The following is a 24,615-nucleotide window of genomic DNA, read 5'->3' on the forward strand; positions in this document are numbered from 1 at the left end:
GCCTGAATGGAATTCAGTAGAAGGTATGTAAGGTGGTGATGCTGAAAAACAGGATAAATATTCAGCTGAACATACAGCTTGTAAAAATATTGATATTTATGCATGTAAATAGTCACCCTCTGAAATGTTCCCCCTTCCCCTTCTGACCTTCCCCTAAACGCCCCTAATCCTAGTGAGCCAACAACTAGCCAGCAGGACTCCAAGATATAGCTCCAGAGCTGTGATCCAAGTTGGGAATGACTGCTGGGTAGCTCTGCCTTGCTGGTTATTATTCTTTTTATATCACACCTAGTGATGGCCACTATTATAATCCAAACTGTAATCACTTTTCTGAACTCACTGACAAAATCATATTTGGGAAATCTTGGGCTTCTGAATATTGACAAATGTTGGAAAGCTGCTTGCTTCTTAAAACCACTGATATCACTCACTGTAAGCAGTCAAACCTTGGACTCCTAATCCTAGAGTGGAAATTAGATGAAGCCAGTGTAGCATAAGAGGATTCTAGGCTGGTGGGGACTGGAGAGGTTGGGGTGGGGGGGTGGCAGTTGGTAAGATAAGAGAATACAAAGGGCAACTAACTTCACAATTTTACCACGCGTAGATCCTCGCCAGACTATTTAAGAATCTTATGTCCCAGAAATTGTTAATAGGTGCTCTAGTTATTTATCAACTTTAAAATGTTTCGTTACCTGCAAAATTCCTTAAGAACAAATCATTTTTATATATTTAGACATCAATTTCCACATCTCTAATGCGACTGATTTGGATGAATGGTATCCCTTTTAGCTCTATATTTTTGTTAACATATAATGCATGAGGTGACCTTTAAGGCTGCTTCTTTAAAAAAAAAAAAAAAGAACGCAAATAAGTTGCCATTTACTCATTTTTTAGTAAATGATTTAGAGAAATTTATTAACTTGCCTCCAAGCCTAAAGTTATCTGTGGGAGTATCAAAGGAAAAGATATATTGCTTTTTATATCATCTGTTCGTTTCAAATCTTATACCCATGCTAACAATGTTCTTCATTTTTATTTCTCATGAAGTTGGAGCCAATAGTTTAATTCAGCTGTTATAACCAGAATACAATCTGTTTCTTTTTGGTTCTAGCTTCTTGTTGAGGCAGGTTAATGAAAACTTTGTGGTTTTTCCTCTCATTAGGAATTCATTTTGGCATTGACAACGGTTCAGTGATCATTATGATTCCCTGTGCTGTGTTGATTTGGCTTTGCCATGGACTTCCCTAGGTTGAGTGCTAGTTAAGCATTCACTCACAGGCTTCCCCAGAAAGTCCATTCCTTGCTGGAATGCAGGACACACACTCTCCCTGTTCCTGTTGACTTTTTTCACAGTCAAGATTACTCATCACAGCTGAAAACTGAATAACAATTGATGGGAAACAGCTTCCACATTTTTCCAGAGACCATAACCACAACTGCTTTGCAACCAACTTATGAAGGAAGAATTAGATGAAAAGCAACCCTTCAGCAATCACTTAGAGGTAGACTGGGCACCACACAACACACTGACTCTGACACCACTCTTCTGTAGTATATCATGTTAGTTAAGCCACAATTTGTTCAAAATATTTAGAAATGGATTTTGGCAGAAATAAAAAATTAAAAACCCAATTTTTAGAAGATCTTTAGTATTTTTTTTTAAAGATTTTATTTATTTATTTGACAGACAGAAATCAGAAGTAGGCAGAGAGAGAGGGGGAAGCAGGTTCCCTGCTGAGCAGAGAGCCCGATGTGGGGGCTCGATCCCAGGACCCTGAGATCATGATCTGAGCCGAAGGCAGAGGATTAACCCACTGAGCCACCCAGGCGCCCCAATCTTTAGTATTCTAATAATGACTAGCCACCATAATTAATGCCAACACCTGTGACATTTTCCCTGCCATATAATTAAAGCTGATCTTTTTTAAAAATTGTATTGCTTTTTTACTATAAACAATAGCTTGTCCTTTATAGTTCTTTTATATTTTTGTATCTTCTCCCCAACTAGATAATCAACTCCAAGTTTCCATCCTCTATTCCACCTCTCCTCCCCCTTTTGTGTCCCCACCTCCATGTCAGACTGCCAGTATTTTTTAATGTAATCTATGCCCCTTCATGTATATTCTCGGGTTTGTTTGTTTGTTTTTAATTTCAAGTCATAATTTTACTTTTGATTGTATGTGGAACCTGGTAAAATGTCCTTTCCAGACAGTGAATTTCTTGACTTATTATATCGCAAATGGAAAATTACTGCTTATTGTTTAATTATCTTGTGTTGCTTTATAATAATAATTCCCAAATTCAGCATCCCCAAATTGAGGAATAGATAAACTATTTTAACTGCAAACAATTTCTTAAACTTCTAATCAATTAGAAAAACCGGGTCTCCTCTAACTCACAGGCGAGTACATTAGAAAAAAACTCTATGACAAACTTGAAGTTCTAATTAAATATTTCTACAACTGTAAATAGTTTACATATTTGTAAATATGACAGAACGTGTTGGCATGAATTTCCTTTTTCCAAAAAAGATCAGTAAAATTTAACATTTTCATTTATTTCAAAGCGTTGTAGAGAATTTCAGAATTGGTTGGGAAATGTTAAATTCTACATGTCTGCTTCTTCCAGTTTCCATCCCCATCAACTGGAGGTAAAGGAGTGTCACCAAAAGCACACCATACACAGGAACTCACACAAATTCCTTCCCTGTGTTTACATGTGAAATGCACCTAAAGGCTTTGGGTCATTTTTCCTCCCTTCCTCTGTAAAACTGGAAGATAGCTGTGTCCTGGGCAGCGCTGGAACGTGGGCGATGAGAAACGGCTCAGAACAAAGCTGAATTCTTTCTGAAGCTCCGGTGCCCACACGGGCATCTCTGCTTGCGCGCGGGTTCCTTCACTCCCCACCCCTGTGAGAATGATAACACTTCGAAAACATTCGCTCTCCGCAGGACGCCTCTGAGTGGTTCATAACTGGGAAAATCTTGCCCCAGGTTTAAAATATTTGCCCAAGCAACTCAGCGCTGGTGAAACGCTTTCTCATTGCTCTTTGCTCCCTGCGGGCGCTCCCCGCCCTCTGCTGCCAGAACCTTGGGGATGTGCCTAGACCCGGCACCGCGCAAGTCCCGGCCAACCGCTGCAGAACAAACCCTTGGAGGACGGCCAGGAGGCTCCCTCCCAGCCACCGCCCCCCGCCAGCGCCTTTTTCTCCCCCTTACAATACAAGATCTTCCTTCCTCAGTTCCCTTAAATAACAGCCCAGGGAAATCTCAGAGCCTTCATCCAGCCACCGGCCAGCATGTCTGGGGGCAAATACGTAGACTCCGAGGTAGGCTTGTGTGGGTACGCGCCGAACCCTGCCAAGCGCAAGGAGTGCCTCCTTCTGCTATCTCCCACTCCAAATATTCCGACTGCTTTCCCTGCCCCAGCCCTCTCTCGACTTCGGAACACTTCTCTCGCGCTGGCACCTCTGCGGAATGGGCCTGGGCAGAGAGGTGAAGAGGAGGCAGGAATGTTTTCTATTTTCCTATTTAGAAAAGGGGCCGGGTGCCCCATAGACTAGAGGGAGGCGGAAAGGAGGGTCGGGTCCTGAAATTAGCACTGAGGACGCATTTCTAGGTGGATCTGGGGTGCTGCTTGCTGCTTTATTTCGGGACTCCCACGGTCCAGCCCCTGCTTGCTGAGAGGCAGCGAGATGGAACGCAGGGTGGGAAGTCATTCACCCGCAATCCTGGGGACAGTCCCCGCGGCTCCCTGCCAGGCTCCTGGACGGGTTGGCTTGGGCGGAGAGCGTCCTGTTTGCACTTTCCAAAGCTCTTGGGCCATCTCAAGAACTCTTCCTGCATCTTGGCGCCTGGTGGGGGTGTTTGGAGAGGGATGGACCTCTCCTCCCCCCAACTACCACCACCCTTTCCAACCACCCTCCTGTGCTCGGGCTCCGCCCGGGTGTGGAGACCTCGTTTTCTCAAGCGCGGCCGCGGCTCAGCCACCGGCCAGCAGCCTAAGAGTGACCTGAGGGTGGGTCGAGGGCGCTGTGCAGGTGAGAGATCGTTGTTCTAAGGAGTTTAGGGGGGGCTGACACCTGGTTTACTCCAGAGATGGGAGCTTTCGACACTGTGACCACTACGGGGGTGGGGAGAGCAATGTAGGGACAAAGAAGGCTGAGAGAGGGTCGGGGACGCGAACAAGTGCGAGGGAGATGTGACCAGAAAGCAATAAAAATGGGGACACTCCGTGGGTCGGGGGCTCAACCTGAATCTGAAAGATAAGCTTGAAGAGCTTATTGAGAGGAGGAATTGGGGCTAGGGGGACAGGAAAAATAAAGCAGGTGAATCGTTCGGGGCGAGGATGGCGTAGCAGCAAGAGTGGTTGGACGGAAGTCAGAGATCGGGTCCCCTCTCCTGCTGGGGTCTCCGCAGGGTACAGGGGGCCGGGTGTGCACGGGGCGGGGGCCTAGGCGGACGCTGCGGGGTTTGCCCTGACCCCTGGCGGCGGGCTGGGGAGACCGGAGCTCCCTGCCTGGTACCGAGGGGTGTGGTGTCCTCTCCTCGATCCTCTTAAAAAGCTTGCGGCGCCAAGGAGTTTACTGTGCGCGGAGCCACCACTGCCGAGGCCGTTAGTTCGATTTTGAAACTCGAGGTTGCCCCGCCACCAGGCTGACTTCTGATCGCTTGTTTTTGTTTTTGTTTTTGAAATTTTCTTCCCATCTCCCCGGCCACCCTCCCCTTCCTGGACGTCTGCCCTGCACAGGGACATCTCTACACTGTTCCCATCCGGGAACAGGGCAACATCTACAAACCCAACAACAAGGCCATGGCAGAAGAGATAAACGAGAAGCAAGTGTACGACGCGCACACCAAGGAAATCGACCTGGTTAACCGCGACCCCAAGCATCTCAACGACGATGTGGTCAAGGTAAGGTGAGGCGGCCAGCGTGTAAAGGCCGCCGCCCCTCCGTGCCCCCTGCCCCAGGGATGCTTTCAGGGTTGGGACATCTCTCTCTGGCAAGCAGTCTGTGTATCCTTCCGTACCTTTGCCACACATACTGTTTTCTAGGCTTGATAATGTGGGAGCTTCCACGGTTGTCAAAAATGTCACATATTCCCTCCGACCTCCTGCTGGTTAGTTCAGGTGGAATTTAGCTAACTTGAGTTTCATATAACTGCACTTTTCTCCTGGCAAATGAACCTCCAGATCTCTGCAACAGATTGACCCGTACTCCTTGGGAGACAGACAGTTGCCTTGCAGTTCACCCTCTGTGTATTCCCAGGCTTAAAAGCTAGCAAAGGGTGGTGCCCCATTGCACACAAAATTAAAGCAGTAAGGTCATTGTGTAAGGTCTTGTGCCGAGATGAGAAAAGTAATACAGAGTGGGCAGGTCTCCCAGCTCAAATCAAGATAACCCAAAGTTATTTTCTTAAAAATAATAAGGTGAGTAAAATGCTTCAGAGTAAAGGCAAAGAGTACATATAACATATATTATATATATATATAGAGAGAGAGAGAGAGAGAGAATTTTAACTGGGAAAAAGTGGTACTTGTGCACAACCAAGCTAATTTACACAATCAAAAATAATGTGCACCTCTTGATTTCTCCCATAGACATCTCTAGTTAGGTATATAAAGTTTCTTCTTTAGTAACTGCCTGGGTCAGGCTTCCCTGAGTTAATGGGACACTCAGGTTGGAGTTCTTTTTAATACTTTCAGAATGTGTTTAGTGGTTTAAAAAAAAAATAAATAAATCAATTGAATGAGTTACTGGCCAAACTTAGATTTGAGTCAGTGATCAGTTTTTTATTATCATTATATTATTCAACTTTGACCCTTTTAGCAAATCAAGTTAGAGAAATTTATTGTCTGAGCCCATCTGGGTTGGGAAATCATGGGCCTGAGCCATTCTTGGCAGAGGGTTTACTTTGAGGGGTAGGGAGGGCCAAGGAAAATCCTGGCATGGAAGTGTGAAGACCCAGCTCCGTACAACTCCAGAACAGCCAATGGGGCAGATGAGCAATTTCCAGCTACCTAGTCTTCTATCTGTGGATGGGAGGAGCTATCGTTCAGAGACTGTTCACATTTATGAATAATATATTTCAAAAAGGGAAACAATTTAACCTGTAACTGGAAGGAAAATGTAACTGTCAGAATTGACTCTCTTGGCTTGCTGGTAGAGGAAAAAGGAAAATTGGACCATTAGTGGGTTTTTCTACTAGCCAGATTATGGAATATTTAAAAGCTTCAGCAATAACAGAAGTAGCTTATAAACTGGAAATTAGGGTTGCTAGAAACAACTTACTAAAAGTGTTACCTTAAAGTGAGGGGAGGACATTTTTGCTTTTTTCCCTTCTCATGTAGCTATAGACAAGAAGAAGAGATGCCAGGAAAAGAGCCAGATTTCAGAAAGGGCTGGCTTTATTGGAGCCTCCCTGTTGTTCCACTGCAGTGTGAGTGGGGTTTCTGGAGCAAGCAAGCCTCCTAGGATGAGTCAGAGAAGCCAGCAGTGTGGATGTGGGTCTCCACACATAGCATGACTAAGCTGAGAAAGAAAGGCTCCACTGGGAAAAGAGACTTCAACTCAGATGGAAAAAAGGCATAACAGGCTTAAAGGAAATAACAGTTAACAGAAGCAAGTGTGGGGATCCTCATATTTAAAAAAAAAACAAAAAACAATTAAAAGGAAGAGTTAGAACAAGCTCCTCCGGGCCTAAAGAAAACAAACCCCTCCCATTTGCTCCTATGAGCAAAATAAGAGAGAAAAGCCCACCTGGAGAAGAATTTGGTAGACCCACCTGCTCAGATGCCCAGTTGAGAGAGGATTTTAGAGAATGTCACACAGAGGGACACTCAGGCTACAAGTATAAATTCTGCCCAAAGGGTATCATCTTCCAGTAGCCCAGGAAAAGTGGCCTATACCCTATGGAGACTCCTATTTTAGAAATGCTTTTCTTTAAGTCCACGAACAAACATAATGCAGAAACAGGGATGATTTTCCTCTCCATGTTACAAGGCAGTAAATCATAAATTTCTCTAAATTTTACTTTTGACCACATAGACTTTTTTTTTCGATTTTTTTTGTTTCATTTTGTTTTTATATATTTTTTTATTTTTTTAATAAACATATAATGTATTATTAGCCCCAGGGGTATAGGTCTGTGAATTGCCAGGTTTACACACTTCACAGCACTCACCATAGCACATACCCTCCCCAATGTCCATAACCCCACCACCCTGGCCCTCTCCCCTTCCCCCTCCCCGGCACCCCTCAGTTTGTTTTGTGAGATTAAGATTCTCTTATGGCTTGTCTCCCTCCCTATCGCATCTTGTTTCATTTATTCTTTTCTACCCCCCAAACCCCCCATGTTGCATCTCCATTTCCTCATATCAGGGAGATCATATAATAGTTGTCTTTCTTCGATTGACTCATTTCGCTAAGCATAATACCTTCTAGTTCCATCCACGTCGTCACAAATGGCAAGGTTTCATTTCTTTTGATGGCTGCATAGTATTCCATTATATACATATACCGTATCTTCTTTATCCATTGATCTGTTGATGGACAACTAGGTTCTTTCCATAGTTTGACTATTGTGGACATTGCTGCTATAAACATTCCGGTGCACGTGCCCCTTCAGATCACTACATTTGTATCTTTGGGGTAAATACCCAGTAGTTCAACTGCTGGGTCGTAGGGTAGCTCTATTTTCAACTTTTTGAGGAACCTCCATGCTATTTTCCAGAGTGGTTGCACCAGCTTTCATTCCCACCAACAGTGTAGGAGGGTTCCCCTTTCTGCGCATCCTCACCAACATCTGTCATTTCCTGACTTGTTAATTTTAGCCATTCTGACCCGTGTGAGGTGGTATCTCATTGTGGTTTTGATTTGTATTTCCCTGATGCCGACCACATAGACTTCTTAAAATAACAAAAACACACAAAGTTTTACTGTTAATACATGGTACCTTAAAACTTCATGTGATAATGAAGAAACAGTGGTCAAGTTACCCAATCAGATATGGAAAGTTCTGTTTAAAGGCAAGTAGCTCTGTAAAAGCTGCCTCTGCCAACTCTATAGTCACCAGCCACTTGTGGCTCTTTCCATTTAAATTTCAAGTAATTAACATCAAGTATAATTTAAAATTCAGTTCCTCAGTCAATACTAGCCACATTCTGAACTCTCAATACATGAGGTTACTGGCTCCCAAATTGGACAGCACAGGTATAGATTTCCATCATCATGGAAATCGCTTCTGGACAGTGCCAGACTAGTTCCCTTTATTTTAAAAAGGCTCTTATACCAAGTTTAGAAAAATAGGATTAGATGGAGAAGAAATGAAACCCTGGTGTACAGTGTGAGGAAAAGCATGGTGTATCTGCACAGTAACCTTTCAGTTTCATAAAACAGCTCCTTAGGGAGGGAAAGACGAATCAGGAAATTAGTCTATACAATTTAGTTCCAATAAAATTGGTTTCTTAATCTTATTAAAGGTTTGCTGTACTATATTACATCCGTGTGGTCATTTATCCCAAAACAGTAGGCTATGAATGCTTTTTAAAATTTCCTCTGATTAAAGTGATCACAACTTCAGACCTTCATCCTTCCTCTGAGATTTCTATGTCTTCTTTTTATGTTCACGTTTTCATTTGTATGTTCACTATGCCCCTATTTGGAATTTCTATATAAATAAAACAGCTTCAAATTTATGAATCTTATAATTATCACCAATTAATTTATTAAACTCATCATATGTTAGACTACACACTGTGCCACATACTACAAAGGATAATTCCTAAAATAAGTCCTAGCAATCACAAAGATTAGAGTTAGAGAGACAAGATGCATATAGATAAAAAGTTTTTAAAAATACACATACCATATCACAATAGTAAGTCACTGCCAAATGGTAACTAATGGGTTCTTTTTTGCTTTGACTACCAGGAAACATATAGTTAGATTTTAAGTTTCATTAATACATGTTACTCCTCTCTCCCACTTTTTGTTTTGTATTTTCACTTTCTTTTTTAACTGATATGCTGTTTTATGTGGTCTCTACTGTAAACCTTCTCATCATCATTTTGGAAATAGATCAGATATATACTATAAATAAATCAAAAGTAAGCAGCATTGAGTATTGAATAATACAAAGGTTTTTAAAAAGTGAATGACATTAATTACATTGATCTTGGTAATCAGTATAGATGTATATCAGATCATCACATTGTATACTTTGAATACATACAATTATATTTGTCAACTATTCTTCAATAAAGTTTTTTTAAAAGTGAATGGTATTGATATTTAAGTATCAGGGAGACCCTGTGGATGGGGTCAACAGGGTAAAGGAAAGAAGATGGGTTACAGATAGTTTAATAGAGTAGGGCCTGAGGAGTACAATCTGAGTTGGATCATGAAGGACAAAAAGAATGCAAATAGCTGAGAAGAATATAGGAGGGTGTTCTAAACAAGTCAGACACGGAGATGGGAATGTCTCATAGAGGGCATGATGGAAGGTTTAGTAGTCCATTTTGAGTGGGACTAGAGAATCATGTGGCAGAGTGGTAGATCATAAAAGTGAACAGACTGATCATGGCCCAATGGCAGAGTACTTTACTTCACCCAGTTCTCATGGTAAATTTGGACTTTATCATCTCAGGAAGACTTAACGTTTGAGTATGGCATGATGACGGTGGGCTTTCTCAAAGATGACTGGTTAAGCTATTGAATGTAATGAAAGATAGTCAGTGTGGTTGAACATAGAACAGTTAAGATGTAACTGCATCATCATCTAGACATGAAATGAGGACAGTATGCAGTGGCACTGGGGATAAAATCACATAGGCATAAGATGACAGATTCTGAGAACTGGAAGAGAACATAATGGTTACCGGCCCAATTTCCAATTCCTTAAGAGAAGCACAAACACTATAGAAGTTTAAAATTTTATCCACGTTTTCAAATGGTTACTGTCCAAAACAGGTATTTTAAAATAAGGGAAGAATAGACAAGATTACGTGATTCTTATAGACTGTTGCTATGAGGCGATAAATGACTTGAAGATGATTCTAAGATTAGTCCTGAGAAAAATCAGAACATCTGAGAGAAGGCTTTCGTTGGAAAATAAAAATATACATTTATAACTTTCTATCCAAAAACTTGAATGTAATAATTCTTAAATATGCTCAGACACAAATTTTCTTTAGCAGTCAAAAAAAGTCATAACATGGTAATCAGATTGGTTTTGATTTCACAATAATGTCCCCATGCCTCCCTAATCCTTTTCAGCTGGAAAGCATTCTAGAGTGATTATTGATTAACCTCAATAAATGGTAATTTCAAATTCTATATTTATTTGATATATAATCAAAGCATAAGATTTAAAAGATCAGATTGTCTCAGAGCACTCAGCACCCTGTTAATATTATCTTCTGTTAGAATTGGTATTGGTTTTGTTTGTTTATTTGTTTAGGAGATAGCTCCACACAATGGTGATTGATATTCTGCCACATAAGAGATCATGCACGCAATTCAGAATCTCCAGCTTGTAAAGGAGTGTTATGGTCATTTTTTTGAGGAAATTATTCTCACATCACTGAGCGATACTAAATGGGGGATATTATTCATTCTTAAGCAGCTGAAAACACTTTCAAATTCAGCCAACAATGATATACATTTTAAATGATTATTAAAAGAAAGTCTCTTTCTCTTCTCCATCTCCCACTATCAAAAAATAACTTGTTTTTAGCCGAATAAAATTTCATAATTATTTATTAAAGTTTAAGACCAGATAGACCAAATATCTTTGAATTATGGAAAAGCTCAAGATGTGGCTTATTCTTCCAATTAATAGCAGTGCTGGCTACATTTTAAAAGGGCTTAAAGTAAGAACAGCTGCAATAGTAAGCAGCATCTGGGAAGTCCAGTAATTTGAAGAACCACCTGCTTTATGTGTCCTGCCCACTCAAGTCCATAAAATAATAGACATTTTCATATTTTGAATGAAACTGCTTTTTAGTTTGCCCTACTTTTCAACATAAGATCTCTATGACGAAATGCCCACAGAGAATTAGTCCCTACAAGAATGGGGCTGTGTGCACTGACCTGTGGGATGCTGGGCCCTTTCGTGATCCTTCTGACTTGGTTTGTGTGGGGAAAGGGCAAGGCTGCTGTTTTCATATAAAGACGGTTTATGCCAAGAAACACACACCATTTCTTCTTCCATACTGTGGACCTTGTATATTATCTCCTTTATAGTACCCTAAGGCCATGGAAAAAAAGATTTGCCTACTATATTTCTTTTAAAAGAAATTCCTAAAAAAAGAAACCCTCAGCCCCTAGACCAATGCCTGACATATATCCTGATAGAGTGGAAAGAGTATTGTGCCAAGATAAGAAAAAATATTTTTGTAACTTTCTTCTCTAAAAGTTGAATGTAATCATTCTTAAATACACACACAAAATTCTTCTTCTTTAACAGTCAAGGGAAAACATGTACATAGTAATCAGATCAGTTTTGGTTTCAACATAATGGCCTATTGCTTTCATGATCTCTTTCAACTAGAAAGCATCTAGTCCCGTTACTGTGGGACTGAGGAAGGAGTAAAGAATGTCAGAGCCAATCGATTTCTTTCCCTCTGTAGTTCCTAAGAATTAGGTTTATAAATAGGATTGAACTTGTTTGGCTAATAAAAGCTAATAAACACCAACCCTAAAAGTATTGGGGGCAAGCTATTTTGTTTCTATGCTTCAATTTCTCTAACTATAAAGAATGAGAGTCATTCTCATATAATAGCATTCCCTCCAAAAGCCATCCTTCTTTCTATAAATAATTATTATGCACTATGCCAGTGGCTACCATATGGAATTAGATATGAACACTACTCACACAGAGTTTATAGCTATTTCCTTGCCTCTGTTTATATAGTTTTCTTTGTAAACTTTTCTGGAATTCCTTTACCACATTCCACTGTCTGTTAAAATTTTATAATCTTCAGGGCTTAGTTCAAAAAATGATTCATCTATAATGTCTTAAATTCTGAGCCAGTAAACAAGGCATAAGAAAAATAAGGAATATATATATTTTTAAAACAATTTGCCTCTGTTCTTGTCCTACACAAAATATAATTAAATTATGGAAAATATTTATGTTCTTTCATATTTTCTCTTCTTGTATTGGCTCTCAACTTCTAATATTCATATTAAAAAATTGAAATTTTTAGCTCTTTAAAAACCCTATAGCCTCTTTACAAACCTAAGAGTGTTTTCAAATATAACTAGGCATCAGAATCACCAGAGGAATTTTTGAAAACACAGTTGCTTGAACTTACTATAGATCTATTAAATTTAGAATATCTAGGGCTAGAGTCTAAGGATGGGTATTTTTCAAAGTTCCCTATATAATTACATTGTGAAGTCAGGTTTAGAAAGGTGGTTTAAAGACATACACTCTGGATGGGTCTATCCTAAGACAACAGAGAACTATACAGTAACACTACATAATTCTAGATGTTCTCCCTGCCAGAACAGTAACACTACATAATTCTAGATGTTCTCCCTGCCAGAAGAATATTTGAAGGTCAGGCCAGTTTAAACCCTGCCAGAGAGTTTTGAAACACCATGAAGGGCTCCCAGATCAACTTTGCTCAGTGGTTCTCCATCTCTTGAGGCCACTTAGGCTATGGACAACCATAAGCTTAGCATTGTAGAGTCACTGAGGAGTGGGGTAGCCATATGCTTTCGGTTGTTGCATACAGACAATTTAGTACTGATCAACCCTGAGTAACTACTAATAGTGCCCCTTCCATATTTAGAAGCGTCCTAGCTTGGAAGAAAAATTATAAGGTCACAGATAGATTGGTAATGGCCTATAGCCGATTCCTATAACCTGGAATACATTCAAAACCCCAACACACACTAATTTTTAGCAAAATGGGCAAAATTTTCATATGCCAATCATGACATGCCTTTCTTTCCTCTCTGCTCTCCTGCATGACCCCACTCCTGCCCATCATCACAGCCATTGAGCCGCACTATATATAGGAGGAGCTCTAATGCCAATCTACTCCACCCTCAAACCTTAGTTTCTTTCCCTGCAACAGAGGGTTAATGAAACTGACATCCTTCCATCACATTTTTTGTCAGCTCCTCCATCAAAGATTAAAATGTTTAAAATAGTTTTAACTATTTTTTCAGTTAGTCCAGGAAACATAAAATGGCATGCTTTCACATGAACCATTGTTTAGGGCAGGGGAAGTGTTTTTAATTTTGTCTTAAAGGAAATCTGCATGATCCATGTACTTTGCAACTACCAGGGGAACTAATTGGTAGAACAGATTTACACCTGCAAGGAATACCTATTTCCTGCCTTTCATGGGAACTATGTTGATGTTTCAGATATAAAATACATCTTGTTTCCTTTATTGAACCTTGAGAAGATGTCCTCTCATTGGTCATGATTTCATGGCAGGGGAAATACATATTCCTAAAGGCACAACCAAGCTTCCCCTTTAGTCATTATCAGCTGTTTAGTTAATTAAGAGCCAGGCATTTTTAATTTGGGGGAGGCTTAAATAAATTGTGATGCTGTGTGTATGTGCTTAATATTCTATCTTATAGCAATTTAAAAGTGAAGTTTTTAAAAATTGTATTCAATTTTCAATTCCTGAACCCATTAAAGACATTACAGTACCAACGGGCATTGATAGAATCTTATGTAAAAAGATAAATTGTGCATAAAGATTGCACTGCATCATCTCCTGTTTGTTGCAGGTATCAAACACAATTACATTTTTTCATTTATAATGAGTGACTAGAAAAGATGCTGATATCTGGACACAAGTTGTGAGAATGTAGAAGACTGGGAGAAAAAAGAAACAGAGATAAAGAGAACCACAAGGCCCCTTCTCTCTGTCCTGCCACCCACTCTGTGCTGGACTGAGCTTTGCACACATCAACTCCAGGATCCCCACATCCATTTCTTTGTGGGGGTCCCCACAATGCTTCCGTGTCTGATGACACAGTGTGGCCAGAGCAAGCAGTTCCCAGATCAGCAGGGCCTCCCATGCCCAGCCAAGGCGTTTGTCCCTTTATAGGCCACAGCATTGCACAGAGGCATTATTAGGCCAGGAAGTGAACTCATGAGATACGGCCTTCACTAATAGAAAGGATTAACTTCAACCAAAAAGTGCTGGAGGTGCAGGCGAGAGTGAAATAGGCGATGGGAGGCTTCCTCCAACATTCCTACAGGCTAGCTCCGTGGCACAATTCCTCCTCCAATGACTAATGGAAGACTATTATTATCACCATCACATTCAGTTTGCAGATAAGGAAACTCAGGCTTAGCCATTCACTCAGAATTACAAAGGTAAGAAGTAGTCAGAGTTTCAACCTAAACAGTGAGAGACTAGAATCAGGTTGTCACCCAGGACACTCCAGTGCCTCTCTCTCTCTCCAGCAATAGATCATAATCCAAGCAGATGGCAGTATCTGCATAGTGCAGAAAGAGATGGCTGTGTTCTTAGAGTGGGTGGGCAGCATTTGGCAAGGGGGATTCCAGAAGTCCTCTGAATTGGGAATACAGGCTTGTAGCTCTAAGGTCAGTCTCTAGATCCTGGCAGGTATGCTGGGGAAGGAGGGGGAAGGACCAATGTGAAGACTAACGTAAAACCTCAGACCTCAAGAAATCTGGATGCTGGGTGAGTTCCCAACAAGCGATGGAGGATCAAGTCTTAAAGACCAGATTAGGGGTACAAAGTGGGGGTGTAGTGTCAATGATTAGAAGTACAGCACATGCCCAGAACCAGACACGCAGCAATGCCGGCTTGTGCTGAATCACCTGAGTCTTTAAAGCACCTTGACTGCCAAGGGAAGAGCCTGGGGTGTGGCTGATCCTGCCTGGATATGTGGGGAGGAGCAAGTGTGAGAGAATAAAGCAGGTCCTGACAGGCACTCTGAATTTAACAGCTTCATTTAAAGTTCTCGATTTGTCTGTTTGAATTCCAGATACTTACGCTGTTACAGTAATACATTGTGAAAACAGAAACAATTGAGAAAAACCTGAATTGTATGCTAGTGGGAGAAATGCCTCTTTAATCCTGAAAGTAGTTTCTCTGAGACTTCCTCCCTGGTAATTATGTATTTGTTCTCAAAAACAAATGCCAGAAGTAAGGAACAGACTTCATAGGACATTTTACAAGGCACCATTAATCTCTCAGAAGAACAATTGAAATGTTCCATCAATCATGGCTCACTTGTTGGCCTTGTCTATACGATTAGCAGTAATAATAGATAGCTGGAAATGGGTATACCAAAATCTGTCAAGGCAGTGGAATTGCATTCTCTGGATTTCACCCCCAATTATTTTGGTTACGTCAACAGATCTCTTCCTCAACCGACCCTGAGCATCATGGTTTTTAGTAGGGAGAGAAACTGTTTGTCTAAAATAGTTAATAACCACCAATTCACCAATTTATTTTGAGTAAACCCCTCCACTACTCTAGTTATAATTATAGAATGATTCTCATTCTCAGATATTATGCTCCCTGAGGAAGGTCATTCAACAAATACTTAGGAAGCACCTGCTCCACACCAAGCACAGAGCATGTCATGAGTCCTACTGCATGAGTGTCCACCTGACACACTACAGCCATCTGCCAGGGCTCACCTGAAACACCCGGGCTTCTATTAGCCTTTGCTGACCACCCTCTTGGAACTGGTCATCTCTTCACTTTGCTTCCACCACATCTTCTTTTTATTCTATTTTGGCATATATCGAAGCCCTCTGAGTATTCTGCTTCTCTATCTCCATCCCTCTCTCCCCAACTTTCCTTCCTATTGCATGCCTGCCTTCAGGGTAGGACAATGGCACCCTGGTGGCCCCAGGACTATGGCTTCCCTGTACCCATCTCAGGGCTCCACACTGAGTCTGTCATCAGCAAATGGATATCAAATTGAATCTGCTGAAAAAAATCTGAAATTCTTCTTTAAGTAACTGAATGTCTCCTGTGAGTAAAAAGACAATAGGATTACATTTCTGAATGTCTTTCTTGGCCCCTTTCTCCAATGGCAGCCACATTTTAAACCTTCTAAGAAAAAGCATATCCAAATAATGAATAAAGAAATCCAGAAACTTTCACTCTATTTAACAAAGTAAAGAAAAAATATGTTCTGTGTATATATTTATTATTAAGAGTTTTATTTTTATCTGTTTGAGGAAGACACAGATGAATCTCTCCTGAGCCTTCAGTAAACAGGCCATGGCACCTGGATGACCTTCTGGGGCATGGAGGGTAAGGCTAAACTCCTAAGTATCTGTCAGGCAGGACAAGCAAATTCCCAGAATGCCAAGAGATGCTATTGCAAGTGGTTGGCATTGCCCACTGGGACAGAAATTTGAAGACTGACAAGTGGATCTCAGGCCACATGAGAAATTCCTTGCAAAGAGAGGGGTGGAAGGACTCCCTGTCAGACCATATGCCAACGGACAATGGCAAACATCAAAGAAATGACTAGGTCAGCAGACAGCCCTGAAGAAAAATCCAAACCTTCCATACCTGAGGGAGACAACAGCTATAAGAAGCCAGAGCCTCTTTTTTCTTCTCTTTGGCTTTCTTATTTCTAGATTTCTTAAGTACACAGAGCTCAGAGATTTTACTAGCTGGGAAGGAGTGACCATTAATATCCACCATTCCAACAGCATAGAAATTTCTTTGTACCTCGGAAGTGGTCTTTTATGAATTTCAGAACCCTTCTCAGAAGGAAAAAAAAAATAGACAAAACACACAGATGTCTCTAGAAAGGATCGGACATCATTCATTTCATTGTTGATGTCTGTACCAAGTCAAACAAATGCTAGCTCCTTTTCCAAATGTGCTACTTTCTCTCACCTCTTGTGAGAGAAGGTGGATTTACTGTAACATGTAAAAAGTAAGACTTTTCAATTTGACTCCAAATAGTTTCCCTATCAACAAGCTAAATATAGAAAATCAGGATCATTATCAGTTCAGAATAAATAGGACTAGGAAGTAACCATCAAAAAAGGGTGACGATGTGTGATGAGAATTTTAGGTGTGACTGGTATCTAACATACAGCCAGGACCACAGCCCTAGCACATTCAGTATTTTATCAATGACTGGAATGAATAGGTTAAGAGGACTCACAACTTAAAAATGACACCAATCACAATGACCTGTTAACATCTGTGATAAAAATAACATCAAAGTGCTTTTGACAAATACCAATCACCCACAAAAATAAGATTAAGACCTATATACAAAGTGAGATAATGCAAAATGACTAGAAATAATGAACATAGATATTAAGTAGGAAAAAGTGGGTAAATTTATGAAAAATAAGAAAATACTAGGAAAAGATTATCATTTTTGTGGGAGCTTGTGATATGGAAACCCAAGATGGTTGGTGAGTATAATGGATCAGCTCATAATACCACAGTCCCCACAGGACAAAGATCTCCAGGGTGATAATCACTATTGTAAATGTGCCCTTAAATGAATTTACCATGCTCCATTCCCCTTGGGCAATAGGGGATAGAAACTAAGGCTACCAGTTGTTCATAAACATTAAACATCTCAATAATTTAATGATAGTTTAAAGGAAATATAATGGGGGTGGGTGGCTCAGTCTGGTAAGTGTCTGCCTTTGGCTCAGGTCATGACCCAAGGGTCCTGGGATTGAGTCCCACATCAGGTTCCCCACTCAGCAGGGAGTCTCCTCCTTCTACCGTCCCCTGCTCCTTGTGATCTCTCTCTCTCTCAAGTTCTCTCTCTTTCTCTCTCTCAATAAATAAATAGAATCTTTTTAAAAATAAAGGAAGTATAAAGGATGGAAACAAAAGGACAATGTAATCAGAAGAAATGTCACCTATAAGATTCTCTGCCTCACTTGCTGTTTGTCAGACTTATTAAAAATGGGTTCCTCTTTTGATCTTTTGAGGGAAGTAGTGATGCTACAAAGATCCTAAGGAGGAACAAAAGGAAAGAGATAAGGGATGAAGAGACACCCTCAAGTTTGGCTGAGGAGGGCTGCTTTGTCTGGAAAATCTGTTAGAAGAGCTGAAGGAACATGGAATGACAGTCGTCTTTAGGTGTGCCAGGATATTAAGAGACTTACAAGAAAAATACTGCTTGGACACAATCACCATTCAGGACAAGGGAAAAGGGGAAAGGGCTGTACCCTTCATTTAAAAAAAAAAAAAAATATATATATATATATATATTAGGTTACCTGGGAGAAAGAATTCCAAGTAATAAGAGTGGTTAATCTGAGGGTATCACAGTTGTTTTAAAATGATTGTGTGTTAAATTCCTTGTCTATGTAACTTCTCAAACACCTCTACCTCTACAATTACTATTAGGTGTATAATAACACTGACATACAATCAATCTCATAATTAAGCGCTAGCATACATACAAACACTTTCCTCTATTCCAGGATACCTGGTGTATTTGGAGGCAAAGAGGGGTCAGTATGGCATTGTTTTAAACAGTGGTTGAGAATGCAAGTGGTAAACATCTAAAAATAGACCACTGCAAAATGCATGCATTGTCTGTACCAAAAGGTCAGTATGAAACATTATCTTTATGGCAAGCCTGCCCATCCACTCCCTCCTACACATTGTATATTCATACAATTTCTCAGCTTGTATAAACCCCTATTGTGATTTAAACTCATGAGAGAGAATGGATTCTGCAAAGGGTGTCTGTTTTGTGACTTTTGACCAGAAGTTCTTTACCCAAGCTGTAGATTATCTGGGGAACATTTTGAAATACTGTTGTATCTATCCCATCCCTAAAAATTCTAATTGAACTGATCATGATGGGACCCAGGCCTATGTACTGTGCTTTGTTTTGTTTTGTAATGTAAGAGCTTGAATTGAATCTAGTTTAGACACTCAGTTAGAATTTCTTAATAATAAAAACATGTAGTGTGATAAAACTTTCAGGACCATAAGGGCCACAGTGGGGAAATTATTACTTCTTTAGGTCCTCATTTGGGGAGTCTTAGCATTTGATTGGAATATGATATTGTCTCTCAAATTCCTATTATAAAAAAATACTTTCTGGAACTCTACTATAGCAACTGCAAAAGACAGACTCTGTATGTGGGATAAAACTCACGTGATTTATGTAATCCAGCCCTATTGTTTCCCCTTTCTTTTGCTTGTTCTTTCTATTATCCCCAAGAGGGAGAGTGTCATCCCTATCCCCCCTTTTTCTACATGGGTTCATGGCTCAGACATACTAAGAATGGAGATAATGACATGCACTAGTTTTTCTCCTAATGGTGCAGAGGCCACAGGAAGCTGCAGTGGACCTAGGGACAGGCAGGTCTCCTTCATTTGTCCAGTGCCTGGCACAGAGAAGAGACCTCAAGTCACTAAGAAGTGCTTTACTGATGCCAATCACTCTTCGAAGCAGATGGGGAAACTGAACCTCAAAAGAAATCTGAATTCTAGCCCTCTTTTGGACATTCAGCTCAAGTGGTACTTGGGCTTCAGAAAAGTCACTTGGACCGATGGACAGCAGCTTCTTCACCTATAGCAATCAAGAAGTGACTAGATGGTCCCTAAGTTGCTTCCATTTCTAAAATTCTGTGATCTGTTTAACCATTATTCATTAAAGAGTAGAATCCTGTAAAGATGCACTAAGTCCATTCAGAGAGAATGGTGGAAGATCTCTCATCTATACTAGGTTTACTACCTTCCTCCTAGATTTTACCAATGGTCAATATCATTCTTAATATTCAGGCTGTGGGATTTAGCTGAGTCTGAAATACTGAGCTATCAACGGATAGCATGCAAATATGAAATGAGATCAAGAGCTGGAGTTCATTTCCCCTTCTCAACTGTGCTCAGAACTGTGTGGTACCTTTTATTGCCCTTGCCTCAAAAATCGGATTTTTGTGTTCCAAGATAGACCAGAAAATCATTTCTAAAGTAGGTTACAAACATTCAGGAATCTTTTTTGTAACCAATAAATTCCTCTTCATTCACATAACAGAGTGCATCATTACTTACAACTTTAGTTAGAGCAATGGTCTTAAAAAGGTCTAGCTAAATAAAAAATGCTCAGACTGTCCAAGTGCTGACAGTTGTCAAATTGCCGAGTTCATGTAGCTACATTTCTGAAGATCTTTTAACAGCCTATCTCTGAGGAATTAGATCAGATGACTAAGAACTACAGAGCAGAAGCACTATTACTTTGAGTCAGATTTTCGCATTAGCCAACTATAGTTTATTTCTTTTTGATCCATAAAAAATTTCAAATTTAGGGCCCTGTGTGATTTTAATCCCATCACTTAGCACCCAAGCTGTATGATTCCGAAGATAAACATGTTGATAAACGTGTTGTCAAGAATTCATCATCTCCCTAAGCAAAGCTATGTCTGCATCTGTAGGTTTGAACCCAAATTTCGCGAGAAGCAAAAGCTAAATTGATTTTATTTCACTGTCATTAGTCACCTTTGATCACTCTTTTATCAAAGTTACTGTGACTGGGTTAGAATAAATTAATGCGATTACTAACCCTTGGACAGGATAAGGCATTCAGAACTTCTTTCCTAAAGGAGATTATATCAAATTATTGCTCTTGTAAATAGAAGAAAGAGAGAAACATAATGTAGCAAATATCAGCATTCACTAATTCATTAAGTAATGGAGCAAATATTAACTTAGTACTTATTATATTCCAGGGAGCTTATAGTCTAGTAACAGAAATAACCTCTCCCCACCCTGCCTCTCTCTCTCTCTCTCTCTCACACACACACACACACACAAACCATTAAATAAATGTCAGATATGCTGGATGATAAAAACATCGGGTGAGAAAAGGCATGGGGACCAGAAAGAAGTCTCCAAAGAAAGAACATTTAGGTTAACACATGACCAATAACTTAGTTAGTCAGGTGAAAATTGATGGAAGGAATTTTCCAAGTAAAACCAACAGCAGGTGGAAAGGCTGTGAAGCAGGGACGGGCTTGGATCATTGTCCTGAAAGAAAGTATTCAAAATTCCAGTGTACACTCAATGATTACTGATTTGGGAAAGGGCAAGAAAATTAGTTCCTCTTCTTCAATAGTTAAGGTAGTGTACCACAGAAGGATAGCACCTCTCCTTCTTAATGATTCCTGAGGAGCTCGAGTAACCAGAGGTCATCTCCATTTCATTTGCACTGCTCCCTTTTCGGTGACCCATAACCAGCTCATCAACCCTATTCTGGCTCTGTTTCCTTGTTTAACTTTTTCCATCCTCAAAAGGTAGGTGCTTCATAAATATTGAACAAATGGATGAACTCACAAGGCCACAGTACTATAAACCAAAAGGTTCCTGCAATAAATACACAAGCATTCTAGCTTATAAATATTTCCAAAATTCGAGCCCTATCTCATCACATCAATTCTGATTTTCTAGAGCAGAGGTTTTCAACCAGGAATAATTCCCCACCCACCCACTGCTAGGGGACATTTGGCAATGTTTGCAGTTATTTTCAGTTGTCACAGCTTAGGGAGTACTACTCTGGCATCTAATGGGTAGAGGACAGGGATACTGATAATCACTCTACAGTGCACAGGACAGCACGTCTACCTTCACCCCAACAACAAAGGATTATCCAGTCCAAAACGCCGACAGTGCTCAGTGTGTCTTGGGAGCCACATATGGGCTATGATTATCCTTGCTTAGACCTGACAAGAACTCTAGTTTATTTTTTTTTATTTTTTTTTTAAAGATTTTATTTATTTATTTGACAGACAGAGATCACAAGTAGGCAGAGAGGCAGGCAGAGAGAGAGAGAGAGAAGCAGGCTTCCTGTGGAGCAGAGAGCCCGATGCGGGGCTCGATCCCAGGACCCTGAGATCATGACCCGAGCCGAAGGCAGCAGCCCAAACCACTGAGCCACCCAGGCGCCCCAAGAACTCTAGTTTAGATCCTTTTCTTCACTTGCCTGCAGAGATTTATTTCATCCATTTTCTATTTGTTTAATAAACAGACTCCAAGCACTGGAGGGAAAAATATTCCAGCAGTGAGGTAAGATGAAAGCTATTAGTAACCCTAGTTTGACTTGACTGAATGGTAGGAAAAAACCTCTGCCATCAGGAAGTGAATTAAAGAAACTGAAAAGAAGTTGAGACTGTTTAAAAAGCTCTGGTTCAAACAAATGTCTATGCAAACCAATGGGTAGTTTGAAAATGGTGAAGACATTTCCGTTTCTTATGTCTTTGTTAGAATGGAAAGAGCTTTTGTTTTCTTTAGTGTAGTAATCATTCATATTTGTCCCATGACACACCCAGAAGTTTAAAAGAATAACAAACTCCCAAAAGTGTAAACACAGAATTTAGTGAGCAAGTGAGGCTTGCTCACTAAAGTGAGTGAATCCTTATAATTGCCTGTTTGGATAGAATAGGATTTCCATGCATTAACCAATGCAGGATTTTTCTATTAGGAAAGAGAATTTCCAACACTTCCAAGGGCTGAAGTTACTTCTCCTCAAGGATGGCGCACACACACACATACCGCCCCCAAGGTATTACTCCTTCCTGTTCAAGTTCAGTGTTTCAGTCTCAAGGCTATCACTAGCCCTAGCGTGGCCCATTTTTATGCTGTTCACTGTTGCATGTCATTCATTTGGTGACACTCAACATCAACAACTGCCACCAAATCGATACCAGAAGGCTGGAGATTTAAATAAGGAATCAAAAAATATGCAACCTGCTTTGTACTGAGCTATCTGCAGCTAGGCACCTTTTGTGATCATAAAAATGTGAGGCCACGTGGACTGAAGAGATGGTTCCGGGTTACTGAAGAAGCCTCAAAACCAGCTGGTTGCAGGGACACTGAAGGTGGCTTTAGATTTCTACTTGGGATCTCAGAAAAAAAAAGGGTGGACAGCCTACTCAAGGAAATATGAAAATGCTCTGGAACCCGGAAATCATCTCATCATGAAGGATAGTTTTTAGCAATTTTTCAAAAGGATGTATAATCATTTCCTGGAGCTACCTTAGCATGTATCACAAACTGGGTGGCTTAAAACAATAGAACTTTATAGTCTCATAGTTCTGGAGGCTAGATGCCCAAAATTAAGATGTCACCAGGGCCATGCTCCCTCTGAAACCTGTATGGGACTCCTTCTTTGTCCCTTAGTTTATGGTGGTTTGCTAGCAATCTTTGGCATTCCTTGGCTTGCAGCTGCATCACCCCAATCATGGGGCCTTCTCCCTGTGTGTCTCCTCATTACCATCTTCTTATAAGGATGCTAACCATATTGGATGAAGGGCTCACCCCATTCCAGTATGATCTCATCCTAGTTACATCCATAAGACCCTGTCTCCAAATACGGTCACATTCTGAAGTACTAGGGATTAAAATTTCAACATATCTTTTTGAAGGGACACAATTCAATGCACAACAGGATGTAAACTAGGAATATATATCTTTGTTATCAAAATAGGGAAATTTAACTTAAATTTTCAAACTGTAGTACAAACCCTAGGGTAATTCAAACTCTCTCCTAAGAATAAAAGATGGAGAAACCTGTTGGTTACTTTCAAATGAATGAAAAAGAAAAAGAAGGCAAAAAGGAATTAATCTAAAGCAAAGAGAGTCCCATTACTTCATGTTAGTGTCACTTTCTGACAAATCCAGGAGCTCAGTCAGCTGGGACATTTTTATCCCAAGGGCCTATTTGGTTGCCGTGTGCCTCATGTTTATAATAGACTCTAGAAGGTTGATGCATTTGATAGAGATGACCTACTCCTTCTTGTTTGCATAATGGCAGAATGCAAAATAAGCACTCACCTGCCTGAAATGATTTCAGAAATACCAAGAGGCTCTCCTTTTCCAATATATCTCCTCCATTCTCCCAACACTATTACTGAAATCCCTGACACTTCCCTCTTCTCCTGGTTGGAGTGGCTGGGCCAGAAGCTCCTGGTTTAGCACTCACCATTGCCCAGGAACTGCCCCAAACATTTTGCATAATTTAAATGTTTTAGTACATGGAACAATCCTGTGAAGTAAGTACTATTTTACCAGTAATTTACAGATGAGAAACTAAGACTGAGCGGCTTAGTAGCTTATGTGAGATAGCATAGCAGAGTTGAGAGTCAAACCAAGCCCTGGTGCTATCAACCAGAGGACAGTACTGCCTCTCAAAAGTAGGGGGCAACACAGTAACTAAACTACTATTATGCCCACTCAGAAATGAATGTCAGATTTTTCAGAGCCTCTCACCTAGCATAGAATGAAGCCTAAGGCAGCCTTTGTTTCTCAAAGTCTTCTCCCAGACTGCTTGCATCAAGATGAGTGGGGAGGGGGTACAGATATCTGAACCCTATCCTTGAACCACTGATTCAGAATCCAAAGGCCCAAGAATCTGCATTTTAACAAGCATCCCCAGAAACTTCTTGAGTAGACTAATGTTGGATAACTACTGGCCCTACAGAAATGGAGTAAGATATAATGTTATGGTAAATCCAGGAAAACCAGAGAGAGATGACAAGGTAATGGGGACCTGGTAACCAATGGTCAGTCAAATGACCCAGGGATCCTGGCTATAGAGGAGCTTGGTTGCTGGGGAATGAGAGTAATGCTGAGCATGGAGGTTTGACAGCAG

General features: G+C 40.5%; 1 protein-coding gene across 2 annotated transcripts in view; it reads left to right on the forward strand.

The window, feature by feature from the left end:
- Positions 1–3,171: 3,171 nt before the first annotated feature.
- Positions 3,172–24,615, forward strand: part of CAV1 (caveolin 1) — a 35,926-nt gene continuing 14,482 nt past the window's right edge. The window contains exons 1-2 of one of the 2 annotated variants that reach the window (XM_004741919.3): positions 3,172–3,327; positions 4,749–4,913. In XM_004741919.3, coding sequence (XP_004741976.1) covers positions 3,298–3,327; positions 4,749–4,913 — 195 coding nt within the window. In that variant the 5' untranslated portion in view covers positions 3,172–3,297. Of the gene's footprint in view, positions 3,328–3,812; positions 4,039–4,748; positions 4,914–24,615 lie in introns of those variants that run through there. The other variant, XM_004741921.3, reaches the window with a different exon arrangement.

The sequence above is a fragment of the Mustela putorius genome, unplaced genomic scaffold (assembly GCF_011764305.1).
Source record: "Mustela putorius furo isolate JIRA1106 unplaced genomic scaffold, ASM1176430v1.1 tig00003845_pilon_pilon_pilon, whole genome shotgun sequence".
Taxonomy (NCBI): Eukaryota; Metazoa; Chordata; class Mammalia; order Carnivora; family Mustelidae; genus Mustela; species Mustela putorius.